The sequence below is a fragment of the Oryzias latipes genome, chromosome 10 (genome assembly GCF_002234675.1).
Source record: "Oryzias latipes chromosome 10, ASM223467v1".
Lineage (NCBI taxonomy): Eukaryota > Metazoa > Chordata > Actinopteri > Beloniformes > Adrianichthyidae > Oryzias > Oryzias latipes.
This window is the reverse complement of record NC_019868.2, coordinates 9,774,959-9,793,234: the sequence shown is the minus strand read 5'-3', so window position 1 is coordinate 9,793,234 and position 18,276 is coordinate 9,774,959. Positions and strand designations below refer to the sequence as shown.

Below are 18,276 nucleotides of genomic sequence, written 5' to 3'. Positions count from 1 at the left end.
GGGTTGTGCTGGAGTCCGCGCTGCTGCTGCTGTCATATGACTTCCATTTCCTGGTACAGTCGGTCTCTAGTCATCTGCTGCTCACTGAGCGTCCTTCTGGACTGTTTTCATTCTCTTTCCTGCGATTGAAGACCAAACCAAACGGCGACAATGTCCAGACACTCTGCAGTTGTTGGACTGTTTCTCTCATTTGGAATCGGTAGGTATCTTTTAAAAAAAAATAGACCATCGAAGTGAACTCTGTGTGTTAACTTCTGGAATAATCCGGGCCTGACGGATCGGGACTTTTCGTAAACGTTACTCTTGAATGCATCGTTATTTGGATATAGACTCAGAACTAACCAGCTAGGGTTGCTAATTCTGTCAAGTCGATGCCTACAAACGGGTCCCTCTTCTTCGGGGGGCTAGCAGCGAGCAGCCGCAGATATGATTCACCGTATTAATTTGCACCTCGACAGGTATTTGTTACCTGCGTCAACGTTCAATTTGACGACTTTCTCCCGTTTTTATGAAACTTTCATTTCATTTCCTAAAATGAACTGTAATGCTGTCTGTTATCATAACAAGTAAACATTTTATTTTTACATTAACTAAGAGTAACAAATTCGAAGCTAACCCCTGATGGCTTACTGGTTAGGTAACACTTGTTTTGGTAGATTATATACTCTTATCTTTTTACTTCTGTTTTATGTTTAACAGGGGTCTAATTTGTATTTTATCCTGAGAAACGTTCATTTTAAAATGGAAAAGCTAAAATAGTCAAAAGTGTGGTAGGGTGGCTTAAAAAATCTCAAACGCAGCTCCAGTAGCTAGGTTAGCATTAGCATCATTTATTTTGCAGTCTACAGTGGGATAGCATGTGACAGGGAAGCCACAACATGAGCTTTGAGCTAAAATTACACGCAGTTCGGTGCCTCCTTGCGTTCTTTTTAAATAATCTACTAGAAATACCCCCCCCACACACACACACACAGACACACACATTTATTTATAATGAATAGATAAAAGGTTGTAGCGACACAGCGATGCTCGTATTTAGAAGTTTAGCTTAAAGCCATTCTTCATTACTTCATTGTTACGTTGCTGTCATTGGGCTTTGACACACTTTCGTAAGATTCTTTTTTTAACCCAATCCTATAACACGAGTTAATTCTGATTACCCGAGCTGAGTGCATTTTTATTACCTTGTTGAGCCTCGATAAGCTGTAAAGTTATGACGAGGCTCTGTTGTTTATCTAAAATAGACCTTGGCCTTTCCTAATGTTTTTCTGGAATTTTTTCCCCCCAACTTGGTAGTCCCCCCCCCCCCCCCCCCCCCCCCCCCCGTTTCTACGTGATATTTTACCGTCACTTTAATTAAGTTTTTCTTCTAAATCGTAGGTACCCAGCAGGTCATATGAACTTGGACAACAGTCCTTGTGCTGCATGCATCCACTAAATTTACATTCAGCCAAAGTTTACACCAAAGCCCGAGCTGTTAGCTCCTGCAAACGTGTAATTTTCAGGTCTTTTTTAAACATAATGCTAACATCTGTCATTCACAGCGATCCAACTGTCGCATGGAATTGAGGTGAATGTCCTGCAAGAAGATGGCCAGTTGTGCCTCTATGCCAACCTGATGCTCAACTTCTCTGTCACCTACCAAGGTGACGGCGAACAGGTGAGTGACAAGTGTTTACATGGCTTAGTACCCGTTTATCTCACTGAGCTCCTGCAGCACCATCACCCTTGCAGAGCTTTGCGATCTGCAGATCAGATGCTCCTAGTGGTTCCCAGAACTCGACTTGTGACTAAGGGTGACGGAGCCTTTTCGGTGGCTGACCCTAAACTCTGGAATTCTCTCCGTTTGTCTGTGAGGTCTGCCAGGTCCTTATATGATTTTAAATCTTTCCTAAAAATTCTTTTTTTTTATACACCACAGTAGATGACAATTAGGCCAGCTCTATTAGTATTTTTATTAATGTTTATTTTACTGTTATATTTTATTATCTCTACTTGTAATTGTATTTTATCTTACCTGTGCAGCACTTTGGATCTCTAGTGGATGTTAAAGTGCTATACAAATAAAGGATTGATTGATTGATTGATTGATTGATTGATTGATTGATTTGATTGATCAATAAACACAAAGTAGGATTGAACCTTATCCTGAAGAGTTTTTTCAAAACTGGGGTGTTTATGCCCAACAATATCAACAGCATAAGTGTCACGTCATGTGAGAAGCAGGAGTCATCACGGAAAAGGGAAAGAAGTGGGATTCCTGCTAGTCAGCATTTTGTGTTGTGTGTCTTTGTGATGCATATCCTTCAATTGTAATGTGAAACTTTCACGCAAGATAGAAAACCACTGAAAAAAATGCAGCTTTATTTTAATACACCAAACCCTACAACTAATAAATATACTTTTTTATCGTCCTATTTTATTTTATTTTTTCTATTTGCATAGTATTAGAAAGTTATGAAGTTTTCTCTTCTGTATGTCCACAGGGTCAGTCTGTTTTATTTTAGGAAGTGTCTATTCATTTATATATTTTTTAAATACGCACAGACCCAGAGGTTAGGATTAGGATAAGGGGTTACAGTTAGGGTTAAACCACGAAATGGTTTCTAACAGCGTCTATTTCTGCAGCTCGCTGCTCCCCGAGGGGATGGATCAAATGTGGAGAACACATTTCACACACCTAGGAGCGGGACAACTAATCAGACTTTAACTTTAAGTTTAAATACGTGCGACCAACAACAAAATCCAGGCCTGAGCGCACTTCAAATACGTGTGGGCAATGCAACAATGTGCATCTTGGCTGCACGTATTATGTGTTTGAATGAATTTCCATCACTTTTTGTGCTGGTCGCGCGTAAATACGTGCGGCTAACATCAACTTTTATTTTATTGCTGGAACTTGACTCACTCTTTTGTCTTTGAGGAGAGTCAAAGAGTTGCAGATCTTTTCATGGTCTTGTCTTGAATTTTTCAGAGATGCCATGCCGTGATGCACATGTTTAAGTGGAACAGCGAGACAATTTAGATAAAGCAATAGTTATTTAGTCACTGAGTGTAAAAAAAACACACAGAAATGCAGTTTTAAATCAAACAAACGTGCATTTTGGTTTTTTTGTCTTGAATTTCACATTAAAGCAGTAGTATTTAATCAAATGTTTATTTTTTTTCTCATATTTTTTACTAGGTTAATTAAAGCAGGTTTCTACTCTGACTTTAAAAAAACATTAAATACTGGAAAACAAACATCCTGTGTCTAGAAAAGAACACAGGACTTGATCATACGCAGTCAGAGAACAAGAGTCGGCATGTTGTAAGGGTGGGGAAACAAAATCCACAGATTTTTATGCATTTGTAAAATTGCAAAACAGTCAGCGGCTGTGTTTAAAAAGGAATTTAATCTTCATACACTTGTATTCATATAAATATTCATTGGAATGTTATTAAATTTCTAAACAAAAAATTAGTGTAAAGGTTCACAGTAGATGTTTGTAAAAACACTTGCAAGTAATTAATTTAGTGTTTTGAATTATGAAGGTGATTATGAAAAAATCTATGAATTTTGAGCCGTCGGATTGATTTGAAATAAGAAAGGAAATGGACAGGCAAGTTTGCCTTTCGTCCACAATTCATGCTGTTCCTCCGTAACATTGACATTGTCAGAATTCTCACCCTATTCCCTAATTACTAATAAACTATATAGTGTGGGACTATGTAGTGCCCTGGATTTTAAAAGCAATTCGAAAATCATACTCGCTACTTCTTTTTTTTTTTTTATAACGATTATGAGGTCATCCATTTCACAAAGTAAAAATCTAATTGCTATGAATGGTTTGCGCTAATCATTTACTGTGTTCTGAAGATGAAAACATTGATATTTTTAAAAAAAACGACATTTAAATACTGCGTTTCAAACGCAGTGCATTGTGGTCTATATCCGCCAATCAAGTGAGCATCGATGCACACTGGTTTTCCGCAGAGACTTCTGGGAAATTTTTAGGGCACTCAATTTTGGAATTGTACATTTGGACAGCACTACAAAATGGCAAATGCACTAAATAGTGCACTATGTAGTGAGTAGGGAAGGAATTTGGACATGGCAATGACTATAAAGGATCTGGCTTCTTTGAGCTGTCTTGCGAAACCCAAAAATGCAGCATCTTGACGTGTGTATTTTACAGTTATATTGAATTAATCCCCATTTGGTCTCTTTTAGTTTCAGACTGTGGTTTTCCCACTTCCCGATTATGCCTCATCCGAGGAAAGTAAATGTGAGGAGACGAGCTCCACCCTGAAGCTGAAGTTTGGTGATGGACACTATTGGAGTGTGAACTTTACCTTAAATGAAGATAGTTACCAGGCAGACACCATAACCTTTTCCTACGATCTGGAGGACGTCCAGTTATTTCCCAATTCAGCATCAGATGGTAACTTCCAATGACAAGTCAAAGCATAAACAAAACAGAGTTATGTGACTACCAAAGCTTATGTATTATTCATGTTTTCTTTACTGTTTTTCCTTTTTGTTTTGTTTTTCAGAAATTGTCACTGTGACCCAGAAGGCTCAAATTTCAGAGATTGACTTAAACACCTGCTACTCTTGTAAAAGTCAGGACATAATCCAAGCAGAAGGAACCACCATGACGCTGTGGAACGTCCTCATCCAGGCCTTCATCCCTGATGGCAGGATGAGTCAGGACAGTAAGGCTTGTCCCTGCATCAATTTATGAACATAAGAATAACAATAAAAAAACGATTTCTGACATTTCTCTCTACTTTCTTCCCCCATAGTAACCCTTTGTGCTGCAGATGCTGTCACAACCACTGCTCCAACTACCACAAGCACAACAACCACCGCTCCAACTACCACAAGCACAACAACCACCGCTCCAACTACCACAAGCACAACAACCACCGCTCCAACTACCACAAGCACAACAACCACCGCTCCAACTACCACAAACACAACAACCACCGCTCCGCCTGTCACAAACACAACAACCACCGCTCCGCCTACCACAAACACAACAACCACCGCTCCGCCTGTCACAAACACAACAACCACCGCTCCGCCTGTCACAAACACAACAACCACCGCTCCACCTACCACAACTAGCCCGACACCGACCCTGCCCCCACCGAGCACTGGGAAGTACAACCTCACAACTCCCAACAATACAGTGTGCCTGTTGGCGAGCTTTGCTGTGCGGATCAGTTTCACCCAAGCTGGGGTACGTTCATAAGAATTTCAGCGCTGCAGCTCCAGTTGGCTGCTTGTGATGTTTGACTGACCAAATTGTCTTGTATTTTAGAAAAACGAGGAGATGAATCTGGATCCAGCTGTCACCAAAGCCTCTGGACAGTGTGGAGAGAACAGCAGTGAGCTGGAGTTGGTGTCTGATCAGATGACGCTGACGCTGGCATTCACAAATGTAAGTATTTAGGCCACCTATTCTAAAAATATTGTTTTACGTTTTAATTTCAAGCCATTACAAAGTAAAATATGAAATGTCCCTAAATGATTACAAACAACGAAAAGAAGCTAAGCTTGACACCTGTAATGACCTTCGGGCTGCATTGTCATATGGAGCCATTTTTATGGGATAATACCTATAACCTTTAAAAGAAGTCATAAAGTGACATTCAAGGAGCAAAAAAAACTTTATCGCACTCCATAGTCAGATTTGTCATTTAAAAAGAATGATGCAGATCAAATAAAGGTTTAACAACAGATAAGAAAGGATGTAAAATGAACAAAAGTCACACAGTTACACACCAACACTCTGATTTCAAGCTGCATAATTCATATGGATGATGTATGAACTTTCCTTAATGCACTTCAGCTGTTTGTTTTGAGACAGTGAAACCTTTTGGATTAAAACTGACCCTGAGTCAGCTTACTCTTATCATTGAAAACCACTGAACCTGCACTTTGCAGGCTTTCAAGGCCTTCCAGTGGCTGAAGAGATTTCAGTCTTCTGTAGGCTCTAATAATAGGCAGCAGATCATCAGATCGTGGAAACACAGCAGAACCTTTCTGACAAAGGTTCTGTACCGTTCCTGAGCAGACTGGATCTGTAGAAATCCTTTTCTGTTGCCTTCGTAACTTTTATCCCATAATGAGTTTAATTTTTTTTAAAGAAACATTTCTCCATTTATCAGTAAGCTGACTAAATCTTCCCAGTATTGGAATGAAATGTGAAAGGGCCTATATCATACCTAATAAAATGTTAGAGTTTTAAGTGTATTATATGGTCATTCCTCACAAAAAGCAGCCCCAAAGCAGTATTTTGGTCCATTCATTTCTGCGTATACCTGTCTCTCTGAGCAGCAGCCCCCCTAGCCCATGAAAACGAGCAGGTTCTCACATTGTGACGTAGATAAGTGAGGAACAGTCCCTTCCAGGAAGAGTCTGTGCTGTTAACCCCGCCCCCAGGCTAACACACACACACACACACACTTTCTTCTTGGGGCTAGCAGCAATGGGCTTTTGTTTTTTTGTTTTTCACAATATACAGATCCATCTTTGCCAACGTTTAGATGTTTGTTTGGACGACACGCTGCCAAGGTTGACTCTAGGTTGACGTCCTGAAATGGGCGGCACCCACAAGGAGAGAAAGGCGGAGCCTAAGAGATCAAGTTGTCTTACTCTCGGGTTGGAAAATGAACTGCGAAAATAACTAATATTTCATTTTTAAAAAACGAAATTTAGTCTGCCAAAGGTAATATATTATCATATATATAGATATAGTTTTCTCTGAAAGGCTTGAGCATGATATAGACCCTTTAAAGGTTCACTGGAAGCATAAACTCCCACTCCTACCAAACACTTAAACATGGCTAACTTAAAGGGTCACTGAATGAAAACGACTGTTTCAAAAAGAAATCCCTTTTGAGTCAAAGTGGTTCCAGTGGCTGCAGTCAGTAGTGTCCCAGAAGCAACATGGCTTCTTAAGCAATCCAGGAAGCAGCAGCTGGAAAATGGTTGAGATAGTCTAAAAATATCTATAATATGTAAGATTCTGCTGTGTTTGAAAAATCCTTTGTCCTAAAATTAAAATATAAAAACATGTAAGTTTGTTGTAGAGTAACACTAAAGTTTCTTTAGTTTTGTTTTTCGGTTTACTTGCATTTTTGTTCTGCATTTCAATATTAAATGTGACAGGATTCTTTTGTTTTTTAATGTTTAAACTATATTTATATTTATATCCACTTCTTTAAACAAAGCTTCACTTACAGGCAGGAATGCATGTTTAAGGCATCAGTCACATAGATTGTTGAAACATGTCTGATGTACGTCAAACTTTCTTTGAACTTCTTTGTAAACCTTTTTATAGGACGCAAAGAAATTCCGTCTGCAAGCTCTGAACGTCACCTTAAAGACCAGCTCAGGTGAGGAAAAGTGTTCGACATTCCCATAGAAACACGCAAACTGCCACGAGTGAGGAAAGAGTGAGCAAGTTATGCTTTTATTGGCCCTGTTGAAGGAGTGTTTGCTGACGGAAACGCCAACCTGAGTCTGTGGGAGGCGGCCATCGGCACCTCCTACATGTGCAACAGAGAACAGAACTTCAACATCACCAACATGCTCAGTCTCTACACCTCCAACCTGCAAGTGCAGCCCTTTGAGGTGAAGAAGGATGCTTTCAGCACAGGTGAGCCCTTCTTTTTATCGTCTATTGCTGTTTTATATGTTCAGAGCATTGACTGTATATGAGAACTGGACTGAGTGACCCCTCCCATTCCAAACAGGAAGTACCCGCTGGCTCCAAGAAGCCAAAATCCCATAGATTTATGTAAAGACACAAACAGCTATTACTCAGTCATTCTATTTGTCAGAATAACTATTAAACATGTCTTTGCTAATCCTAATTGAATTTTTCCTAATATTTTTTATCTGTAGTGAAAGTTATTCAAGTTCTAAACGGACAAATCGGATGCCTCAGTGAAAGTATGTGGTCTCGCATTTGATTTTGCGTAGCTGTCTTTCAAGTGGTAGGGCTGTGGACTTCCAACAAGCTCACCCCTAATCGGTCAGAGTGGTTGCCATAGAAATATTCACTCTGACCTATCATTGCTCACCATCAATTCCCGGTTCCAACATGGAGACGTCCGTGTTGCAAAAGATTTCATTTTGTTCGAGGTAGAAGTAAGTTATTTTCTCTGGATGACATCAGACTTGACTCGGTCCGGTTCTCGTTTGCAGTCAAAGGTTCAGAGTCTGAGAAAGTCCACTCGTGAATGGTGTTGGTCCGTTCTGTTATCAGTAGAGGTTCTTGTCAGCACTGTGTGATTTTATTTATCTAACAATATTTTAATTCAGTCTAACAGAAAATGGAAAAAAAAACACTACACTGCTTTATTTTGACATCACCATATGCTTTTTTTTTATTTCTTTAAAGATTTTGCAAATAACAAAGTGCCTTTCAGCTGCCTCTTTCTTCTACAGCTCTTAAAAGATGAATTGTTCCACCTGCTGACTGACTGTCTTTTTATCTGCAGCACATGAATGTTCATTGGATGACACCAGCATCTTAATCCCAATCATTGTTGGCGCTGCTCTGGCTGTCTTGATTCTCATTGTAGTGATCGCTTATGTGATTGGTCGAAGAAAGACCTATGTGGGATATCAGACCCTCTGAGTTCACTCTTTAATTGTCCCTGAATGTCACAAGGGTTCCCAAGCTTTGGTCTGAAAGTACATTTGTTTAATTGGCTGTTTTATAAACTAAAAATCAAATCAAATGTGGATTTAGGTGTAAAATGAAAATAAAAGAAAAACAGAAGTAGACTTAAATATCTGTCAGTATTTAAGCTACTATTGGTAAAGTACCATGAACCACATTTTAAAATCATTTTTGGTATCCATTCAGCCACTAATGTGTAGCTGCTCTTTATATGGACCAAACTTGCTTAACCCCTATGATTTGTTTGCATTTCATTCCCTGTATGTGGCTTGTTTCCATTTTTTTTGTTTGTTTTTTGTTAATGGGCAAGTGCAAGATCCTGAAAAACCACACAATCACACTAATTCTGTTGATCAGTGTGCAATATGTACAGTGTGCAGATCAGTACCACCTGGAAATTTAAAACAAAATGTAATTAAGCAAAGTTTTCTTGTTCACAAAAAGGTGTAATTCTCTGTTTTTCTGTCGGATCCTGTGCTTGTTCAGCAGACAATTTGACTTTTTGTTTTTGTCGTCTCCACAATTATGAAGATGTATTTAAAGATTTCGACAGCACAAAGCAGCTTTCTGTCTTTGTTGTTTGGAATTCATGAACAAGGGGTTGAGGAGGTTCCTGTAGATCAGGAGAAACCCTGGAGTTAGGGTCAGATTTAATGTAGAGGATGATATTCAGTCGTGCGTCACTTGAGAGAAAAACGCAGTTGAAGTGTAGCTAAAGTGGCTGATTTAGGCAAGAAAGCCAAAAGCTTGTTGGTGATTTCATCTGTGCAACTCCTGCTGTTGTGCAGATTTATAGGTAGATCTAAAGGAGAGGTAAAGATTGACCTTCTTTTTTTGTAAAGAAAACCCGTTGGCATTAGTTTTAGAAAAGGGACAGTACTTTGTAGATCTTTGCAGCACAGAGACACTGATCTGAAGAGATTTACATGCAAATGCACTAAGACACTCTTACCTTACTCGCTCTTTTCTCACCTGGTTAAAGACGTGGCCCCCGCCAGGTAGCAGATAAAAACAAAACAAAAAGAGCGGGAAAACCTGCTGCAGTATGAGAAACGATCAAGATTAAGATGATCTGGACACCATTTCCATGACAACCCAGTTACAAGGGGTTCATGTCACTGATCAGCTGGTGACGGCCATCCTGAAATGGGATGGCGTCTCCTGCTGTGTTCAGCAACAAAATAAAAGAAATTCTAGAAGTTTTGTGTCAGGAAATGAGATCAGTGATCAGGGATGGCGAGCCAAAAAATGATTGACACAGTATGATCTCCATAGAAACTGTAGCAGGGTGCTGAGTTTTAATGGCACCAATCCAGGTCTTGTTGACATTAAATGTTTGCAGTTTTGAAGTTGCTGATATAAAAAAAAAACTAAAAAAAAAACAAGCTTTCCCAGGTTGTTATACATGTGTTTGTGTAATTGTTTCTAATCAAATACAAGCTTTGATTTTTCTTTGTAATTGAGATTGTGTATTTCTGCTTTGCAAATGCTCACCTGCCTTAATTACTACGATGGTCCTGCAGCATGAGTGATAGTCTTGAATTTGTAAAATCTCTCTTATTTTCCATCTAAGAGGTTTGTCCTGCTAACGTTGTTGTTTTTTGTGCATTCATTAACTTATTCTTGTGTATTTGGCTCATCGTTTTATTTCCTCCAAAACTTGTGGAGGAAACTGCACAAGGGTTTGACAAAGGGAAGCTGCGCTGCAAGACCATCCATGTTCATGTGTGATACAGAGACGAATGATTTCATCTGCTTTCTCTCATGCTGATAGCTGTAATAAATTGGATAACAATTTGTCTTTGGAGTGTTTTAATATTTTCTTTGAAAATAAAAAGATTTAAAAAGAAAAAAAGGAGAGAGAAATGCTACTTTTCATGTTTTGATCGTTGAGTTGTTCACCCCTTGCTTCCCGTTCAGCCCTTCACATGTCTGCTCTTTTCACCTTTGTCCAGCCGAGGAGTGCCAGGGTGATGCCGAGAGCTTCCTTGTCCCCATAGCTGTGGGAGTTGCACTTCTAGTTCTCATAGCTGTTGTTGTTGTGGCCTTTTTCATCGGGAGGAGGAGAAACATGGCCACCGGATACGAGTCTTTCTGATTATTGCCCATCTTCTTCCTTTACAAACCATAGCTGCTGAATCATTAATCTTCTGCTTTTTACCAAGTTGAGTTGTGTTTCAATCTGGTTCGCTCTGACTGTGAGAGGAAGGTGCGTTTGGTTTTCTTGCCGAGAGCAGAAACGCGTTTTCAAGATTCCTCCCTGCACATTTTAAATTGTGGACTCAAAAAATGTTTTTGTACGATTAACTTCTGCACATTCAGTTTCCTCAAGTAATCTAGTAATTTAAACTTACTACCTCTTGTTAAGGCATTGGACTTCTTGAATTCATTCTAGTCTGCTTGTTTTTAGCTTTGATTTTGACTTTTTATTTCCTGGTTTTAATCTTCTTTGAACCAGTTTTATGTCGAGCTAAATGTTGAAAAGTGCAACTTCGCAGCCTTCCTTTCACAGTTGGAGCATAAATAAAATAGATTGTCTCTGATTGTGTTTCCGTATAACTTTTTAATCAATAACCTTTCCACCTCTCCATTTTAACCCTCAATAAGTATTTGCACTGATGTGCTAATAACTTTGTCTGTCTGTCTGTCTCTCTCAGCTGAAGAATGCTTTCTGGACTCTGATTTGAGCTTTTTGGTACCCATTGCCGTTGGCGTGGCACTCAGCTTCCTAATCATCCTTGTGCTTATCTCTTACCTAATTGGTCGGAGGAAGAGTCGCACTGGTTACCAGTCCGTTTAATTCAGCGCTCCTGCCCCCCCACCCCCCACAGCTCTTTAAACATATTCTTGGCCCACCGTAAAAGCAAACCAGATATTGTCTGCTGCTTCTCCCCTCAAACCCTGTGATCCTGCCTCAATTTCTTTTGTAACCAATTTTAGCTGCTCCTGCAGCTTCTCTTATGTTATGATACCAATGACTGAACTGACATGGAATTGATGCATTTTAATTGTTAATTGCATGTTTTAAATGTACATTTATGGCTGTGATTGGCCATAAGCTCCCCCCTTGAAAGCCCTTCCTGCTCCCACACCAGAAGTTTTTTTTAAAAACAAATTTGCTCTGGTTTCTGTGCTGCATAAAATATACGTGTAAATGAATCTCTTGTATAGAATAAATGAAAAAAAATTATTTTTTTTTGATGTGGTGAATGTATAAAGCTACTGTTATTCACTGATTCTTTGAGGTAACAGCTAAAATTTTGCACATGTAATCACTCTACAGTAGCTTGATGAAAGGGACAATTGTAACAGCCACTTTAAACTAACGGGACCATTTTGTGTTTCTTCACTATTCATGTTTGTTTCACTTATTTTCTTATGCCTTCACATATTAACCCTGGTCAGGTCACAATAGTTGTGCTCCTTTGAAATCCTACAATGTTTCAATGCTTCAGAGTTTTAAATGCCAGCTAGCTGCAGATCCTCCCACTACAGTTCACTGCTGTGACTGAAGGAGCATGAGGATGAGGTGCTGCTGTCCCATCACAGCTCCCCGCTCATGAAAGCACCGCCGCACTCCTCCCCTTCCAACGGTTTTGTGCCTTTCTGTTGCTCACCCCCCCCCGAGTTGCTCCCTCGAAGCTCGTCTCCATCTGATGAAGAATGTGACATGGTGACTATGGGGAACGGATGAAATAAAGTTACTTTCCTGTTTTGTATCACTGTCGTTCCTTTTTTTCCAGTGGGGCCTTTGCTGTCATTGTGTGTGCGGCAGCAGAAGTGAGTCTAAAACCTGAACTTTGAGCTCTATAACAGCTGCTAACGACATGTGACTGATAAGCAAAACGCTTTTAAAGACCTGTTATTGCCAAGCAGATGTTTCCTGAGTCGGAGGTGGGTTTAAGGAGAGCAGCCTCAGTCAAAAGGTGAAGACAAAAATCACTTTTACCTTTTTTCCATTTAATATGTGTCCAGTGATGGGGTTAGTGCTCTCGCGATCTTTCCGTGTGGAGTTTACATGTTCCAGCCGTGCATGAGGGGCTTCATCTTCCTCTCACAGTCCAAAAACATGCTGCGTATGTCGACTGGTGACTAAATTGTCCCCAGGTGTGCTTGTGAGTGTGTGGCCCTGCAACAGACTGGCAACCTGTTGAAGGTGAACCCCGCCTGTGCCCAACAGTTGCTAGGATAGGCCCCAGCAACCTGTGACCCCAAAAGGGATACACTGACAGATGAAAGGTGTCCTTTAGCGCCACCGTTAGGCCTATCAAATCATGGTCTTGTACTACTTCTTTGACATAAACCCATTTATTTGATCAAATCATAAATGGCGTATACTTTCTACTTCACTTGAAGGTCCAAGGCATAGTAGGGTCATAGTCCCATCCATCTATGCACACACACACATTCACACACTGAACACTGGCATTAACCTGTAACCACCAACGTTTAGTGTCTTGCCAACGTCGACACACAAAGAGGAAACTAAACCTGCAAACGTCTGATCAGAGCCTCCTCAAATGTAACCAAACTATTTTTGTGACAGATTCTCTAATAAAAGTTTTCAAAGTAATAAAAGAAAGTTTATTTAAAAAAAAAAACTTTTTAACACTTTAAAAAATCTTTCTTAAAGCTTTAAAAATATCAAAACATAAACGTTATGCCAGAACACTGATTTTTATTATAAGCCTTGTAAAAGGAATAAATACAAAGGTGGCATGTCAGGCAGCATTAACACTACAACAGAACAGTTATATTTATTTTAAAATAGTGGACAGACATTTTAGAAACTACTTATATCACAGTTTTTCTTTTCTTTATTGATCAGTTCTGTAGTATCTCATTTTCAACAACATTTCTTTTTTTCTTTTTTACAAAAGTGGGTATTTTATTTTAAATTCATACTACTCTATAAAAAATACAGTGATCGGGTACATCTTTTTTTTTACTGTGTAAGTACAGTACAAGTCATGCTTTCAGTATTTGATAGTTCTTTGAATTTGTAAAACTTTTTTCTCTGAAAAATATGAAGAAAAACAAATTAGTACACTTGGTCACAGGAAACTGCACGAAAAAAAACAATTGTTTAACCTGACAAAGTAAATCCTTACTAATGGTTAGGTCATGATTGAATTTGCATAGCCAGAAAGGATAACTAGAGGGCAAAGTGTGATTAAGTTCATTCGTATAGCTAGTCATTACAGAATATGAGAAACTTAACTGAAACTCCCACTGTTTGCTGTGGGTCCAGCTGTCACACGCTTGCTCCAAAAATTTAGCAGTAACACTTTTTAAAGATTTATTTTCACAGCTGATATTAAGAGAATTATTAGCAAAGAGAAATGTGGAAATAAAGGTTCAAAAAAAATTATTTTCTTGGACTTTTTTTGCTTTTTCCCTGCCTCAATGCGGGAGCACCTGACTGGCAGGGATGTCTTTCCCTCACGCTCCAACCTCCAGGGAGAAGGTCACGCTTCCCAGGTAGCGGTCAGTCTGCGAATCGTTGATGATTCCCTTTCCGTTCAGTTTGCATTGCACCTGGATGTGAGTGTCGTACTGCACTCCTGCAAAACGCACAGCCACCACCGGGGATGAGTAGTTCACCTGAAACCAAACACGCACCCATGAACGACACTTCACAAGCTGGGAAACCTCATGTCGGGTGACCCCACACTCACATGTCTAAGCTTCCCATAGTATGGATAGTACTTCAAGTCAAAAATGCTTCTAGGGAAAAATTGAATTTCTCCTAATGTTTCTGCTGGCCCTTTCTGAAAGAAAAAAAAAGTCATGTAATTTTAGGTAAAAGGAATTGGTTGTTTTTTCTGGAGCAAAATTGATATTGAGATGCTCACCTTGACTGCACAAGTCACATTTATTGGTTTTCCTTGGCCAGGTAAGTAACCCAGAATCTTAAGAGAAATAGTTAGGAGTCAGCACACAGTTAGGCGCCAAAGCACAAAAGAGATTAGCCACTGCAGAGTTGACCTCACATCTGTCTGTCACTGACTCTTCTTACCCGGTTCATTCGAAGTAAAATGCAGGGCCTTCCCTGAGAATAGCCATAGTGTGGGTCCTGCAGGCCTGAACAGTCCCCCAACCAGGACCTCTTGAACTGACACGCTTTCCGCTCTGCACTTTCCTCCAAGTCGTCCTGCATGAAGTATGCGTCATGTGTGCAGCGAATATTCTTCCTGTCCTGTGCACCGTCATTATATGCTGAAAGTGGAGGACAGAGAGAAAGAGAAGGGGGCGCAAAAGGGAGGAGGGGGGCATAAATAAACCTTTGCGACAGCAGAGCCCTGCCAGACTCGAACCTCCTTTTAAAAAAGCTCGACAAAGGCCGGCAGAGGAGGAAAAAAGCTGCAATGAATAGCTCCCCCTCCGCTACCCTCTAAGAGGCTTCCCCTGCCATCATCCTCTGCAGGAAACAAATGGGAAATGGGGCAAAGGTGGGGAAGAGGAAGATCTAAAACAACTGCATTTCTCCTTTCCTTTGCTACAACTTCACCACAATGAAACCTCCCAGAACCACGTTAGGACTCACGTCTTAGAAATTCATCCATCGACCGGGCGTATTTCTTCCATGATTTGCGGTCAGATGCATTAAAAGCAATTTCATGGCCTTCTAGGTGAGGGGCCATCGTCATACCTAGCAGAGGAGACCCAGAGTCACTCAACTGTGCTGAGATTGGAGCTCTGTTTGCAGAGTGAGTTTGCTATGCTTACCTGGTGGCATCACTCTATCATTGTATGTGGGATGGTAGGGGCTAATGGACCACATGAGGCAAAACAAACATCCGCCAAACATGGCTGCAAGGAATGCGTAAAGTGCAGCATAGAAGAGCAGGATGAGACCTAAACCAAAAGAAAACATGAGTTTACCCAGTTACTTTTACTCATTTTTAATGAAATCAGCGGCCGAAAAGTGAATTACATAACAGACAAGTCATCTCCCAACAGACTGTGTTGCAAATTAGAACAAAGAACTCCTCTTTTTTTTTTTTTGGTTTGGACTCTAACAAATTCCCCTGATCACAATCGTCACTAATTTGTTTACCAATGCAAAAGTACACCCCCTTAAGAACCCCCCCATTCTCCATGTCTGGATCTGTAAATATGACTTTAATAGGTTAAGTAGAAAAGCAACAGCGCCGAGCTAAAAAATGATACCGGCATAGTTAATTTTCAATTAACAGTCTTTTAGCAGCGAATCAAGCTAAACGTGTCTTAAATGAAATGGCTTTTGCTGTGTGGGCAATTTCACAGGGGACTAGCTGCAGCCAGCCTTGCGTCCTCAGAGCCACAAAGGCCTTTCTGTTTGAGCTCAGTGAGAATTCTCCCAGCTGTCCTTTAACTCAGGAACACAGTGAACCTCCGGTTGCCATCGTAGTGGAGGTCTTTCGCAGCCATAGAAGCCCGGCCAGCTCCAAGGAGCTCCAAGCACCTCACTCTGGTATTATTAAGTCCTCTCTTGCACGCTCGCCTCACAGGACACCCAACACCTCAACCCGGGGCCCTACTTCAAGGTCCCACTCGCCAGATATCAGCTTTCAGCCCTCCAGATGCTGTCTATCAGCTGATGTTGTTGTCTCTCCTCTCAACTCAACCAGACATTGTTTACATTTTGCAACTGCATTGCATGACAACTGTTCTGGAGAAATAATTATCTGCTCCATCATCCTTGACTCAACAGTCTTCAGCTTAATGGAAAAACAAAAACCCCCAAAAAAACACTGACAAGCTCAGCAATGAGGTCGCTCAGGCTTTGGGAAAAAGGCTGTGGAGAGCGTGGAAATATTCAGAGGAATGTGATTCCTGGCCAATGTGAGGCCTGGAACAGCGTGATCCCACTGGGAACACGTCCCCAGGCAGTCTGTTTGTGTCAGGACTCTCTGAATCCACCACGCACCTATGTAAACATTGAGCATCAGGACACATGCACGCACAAGCAGAGTTAGCTAAGTCACTAGACTGGATACTCACCCCCCCTCCCTCCGTTAAAGTGCATCTTCTTAAAAATATCAGATCAAATCACTTTATACATGGACTAATAATTAAAATCAGCTTCTTTAGAACCAAATCCCCACAGCCCAACTTTTCAACTCACTCCAGCTCTTCCCGGAGCGACCCATGAATTCCTTGGTTTCTGCATTCCACAGGTACGTCTTCAAGTCAGCTATTTTCTGGTGGAGCGTCCTCTCGGGAACCGGCCTGCGCTTCCATCTCTCAAAGTTCAGGTCTTCCTGCTCTAGTGGTTGATGCTCAGCCAGCTCCTCCTGCTCTTCCTCCAGCTCTTGGCCATGTTTGCGTATCACTTTGTGAGGCTGGTAGAAGGGAGAAGAGGAGAAAAATCCTTCACCACACATTCTAAACTGCTGAGCTCTGCACCCCACCAATCTTCTCTTCAAGTCACTGCAGAAAAAAAGCCCACATCCCTCCCGATTTGAGTATGACCAATAATGTAAAGTGACAGACAGCCCTCTGCATATTAATGAACATCACTGTGATGTTTCTGTTCCTTGTGTCTGCAAATTACGAACCCGCTGGTGACCTTATGGCACCCGTCGGGAGAGCTGGCCTCCACTGAGCAAACCCTCCTGCTTGGAGCTGCAGCTGCAGACAGCAAAGCTGGACGGGTCAATCTGAAATCCAGATGTTACTCGCAGACTCTCGGCTGGCCGGGACGTCCAAATCGCAGGACCAAGGGACACTTAAAGAGCACTATCAAATTCCCCTTTTCATCTAAACTACGTTACCATTGGACTTTTTGTGTAAATGACGCTTTTGCTTCAACACAGGCAAGAAATTCCTCTCTTTGGATCATCTATTTCAGTGAAACAAGTGAAAGTGTAAATTCTCTTCAGAATTTGACTTACAGGACTTGTTGGGTGATTTTTAATGGCCTTCTCCTCAGCTCCTCCCTCTGTGGAACTGGGCTCCATGTTCTTTACAGAAGCAAAAAGCATGACTTTGTGCATTTAGAGATGCCACTAAAATCCAAAACACCTTCTACACATGCATGCATGTTCTTAAAATATGTCAAGTTTTGACTAAATGTGTTAAAGAACAAATAAACGAATAGAATCCAAATAAAAAGCAAGACATACCTGAAGTTTCCTTCTTAATACAAAAGGCGAAGTGATTTGATAGAAACCCTCTTGATCTCTAAGGAAAAGTTATGTTTGTCAAAAAGTGTGTATGGATTTCATTAGAAAGTTTAAAGCATGCAGTGGGGACCGGGTGTGGAGAGGCTCCTTCAACTAGGCGCACATCTTGGTGAATGAGCTCTGGACAGAGAAAATCCGGGGTGGGTGGCAATCAGAGTGGGGTTTTTTTTCTCTCTCTCACTCCAAGAGTTGTTTTGGCAGCAGCCTGGACCACAGCGCGGCATTCTGGACACGCACTCCATCATTCATTGTCTGCTAAGTCTGAAATAAAGCCTGAATACAATATTCACAGCTTCCTCCAACCCGTGACCGGCGGTCACTCTCTGCACACACAAAGTCCTCATCAACTTCATTTATGTACTTCCACTTGTTTTACAGTGAGAAATCATGAAGTTAAATCAGATTGAATGGAGTGGCTGAGC

The 18,276-nt window shown here is 40.8% G+C and overlaps 2 protein-coding genes across 4 annotated transcripts; one reads left to right on the top strand and one right to left on the bottom strand.

The window, feature by feature from the left end:
- Positions 1–25: 25 nt before the first annotated feature.
- lamp2 (lysosomal associated membrane protein 2) lies at positions 26–12,403 on the top strand. Of its 3 annotated transcripts, none has more exons than XM_023959008.1 (9): positions 26–199; positions 1,545–1,660; positions 4,214–4,424; positions 4,537–4,698; positions 4,789–5,228; positions 5,310–5,429; positions 7,335–7,389; positions 7,485–7,652; positions 11,342–12,403. In XM_023959008.1, exons 1-9 carry the CDS (start codon positions 151–153, stop codon positions 11,482–11,484), a joined length of 1,464 nt encoding a protein of 487 aa, XP_023814776.1. In that variant the 5' UTR covers positions 26–150; the 3' UTR covers positions 11,485–12,403. The 3 variants fall into 3 exon arrangements, with proteins under 3 accessions (XP_023814776.1, XP_023814775.1, XP_023814777.1); XM_023959007.1 differs by having other exon boundaries at positions 10,640–11,456; XM_023959009.1 differs by lacking the exon at positions 11,342–12,403 and adding an exon at positions 8,500–10,539 and having other exon boundaries at positions 27–199.
- Positions 12,404–13,345: 942 nt separating this feature from the next.
- Positions 13,346–17,988, bottom strand: atp1b4 (ATPase Na+/K+ transporting family member beta 4). Its single transcript, XM_004073086.3, has 9 exons — positions 17,795–17,988; positions 17,564–17,632; positions 16,795–17,011; positions 15,414–15,542; positions 15,232–15,336; positions 14,704–14,903; positions 14,540–14,596; positions 14,363–14,455; positions 13,346–14,288 (listed from the first exon to the last, which is right to left on the bottom strand). The coding sequence occupies exons 2-9, from the start codon at positions 17,627–17,629 to the stop codon at positions 14,127–14,129; spliced, it is 1,029 nt and encodes a 342-aa protein (XP_004073134.1). The 5' UTR covers positions 17,630–17,632; positions 17,795–17,988; the 3' UTR covers positions 13,346–14,126.
- Positions 17,989–18,276: the final 288 nt, after the last annotated feature.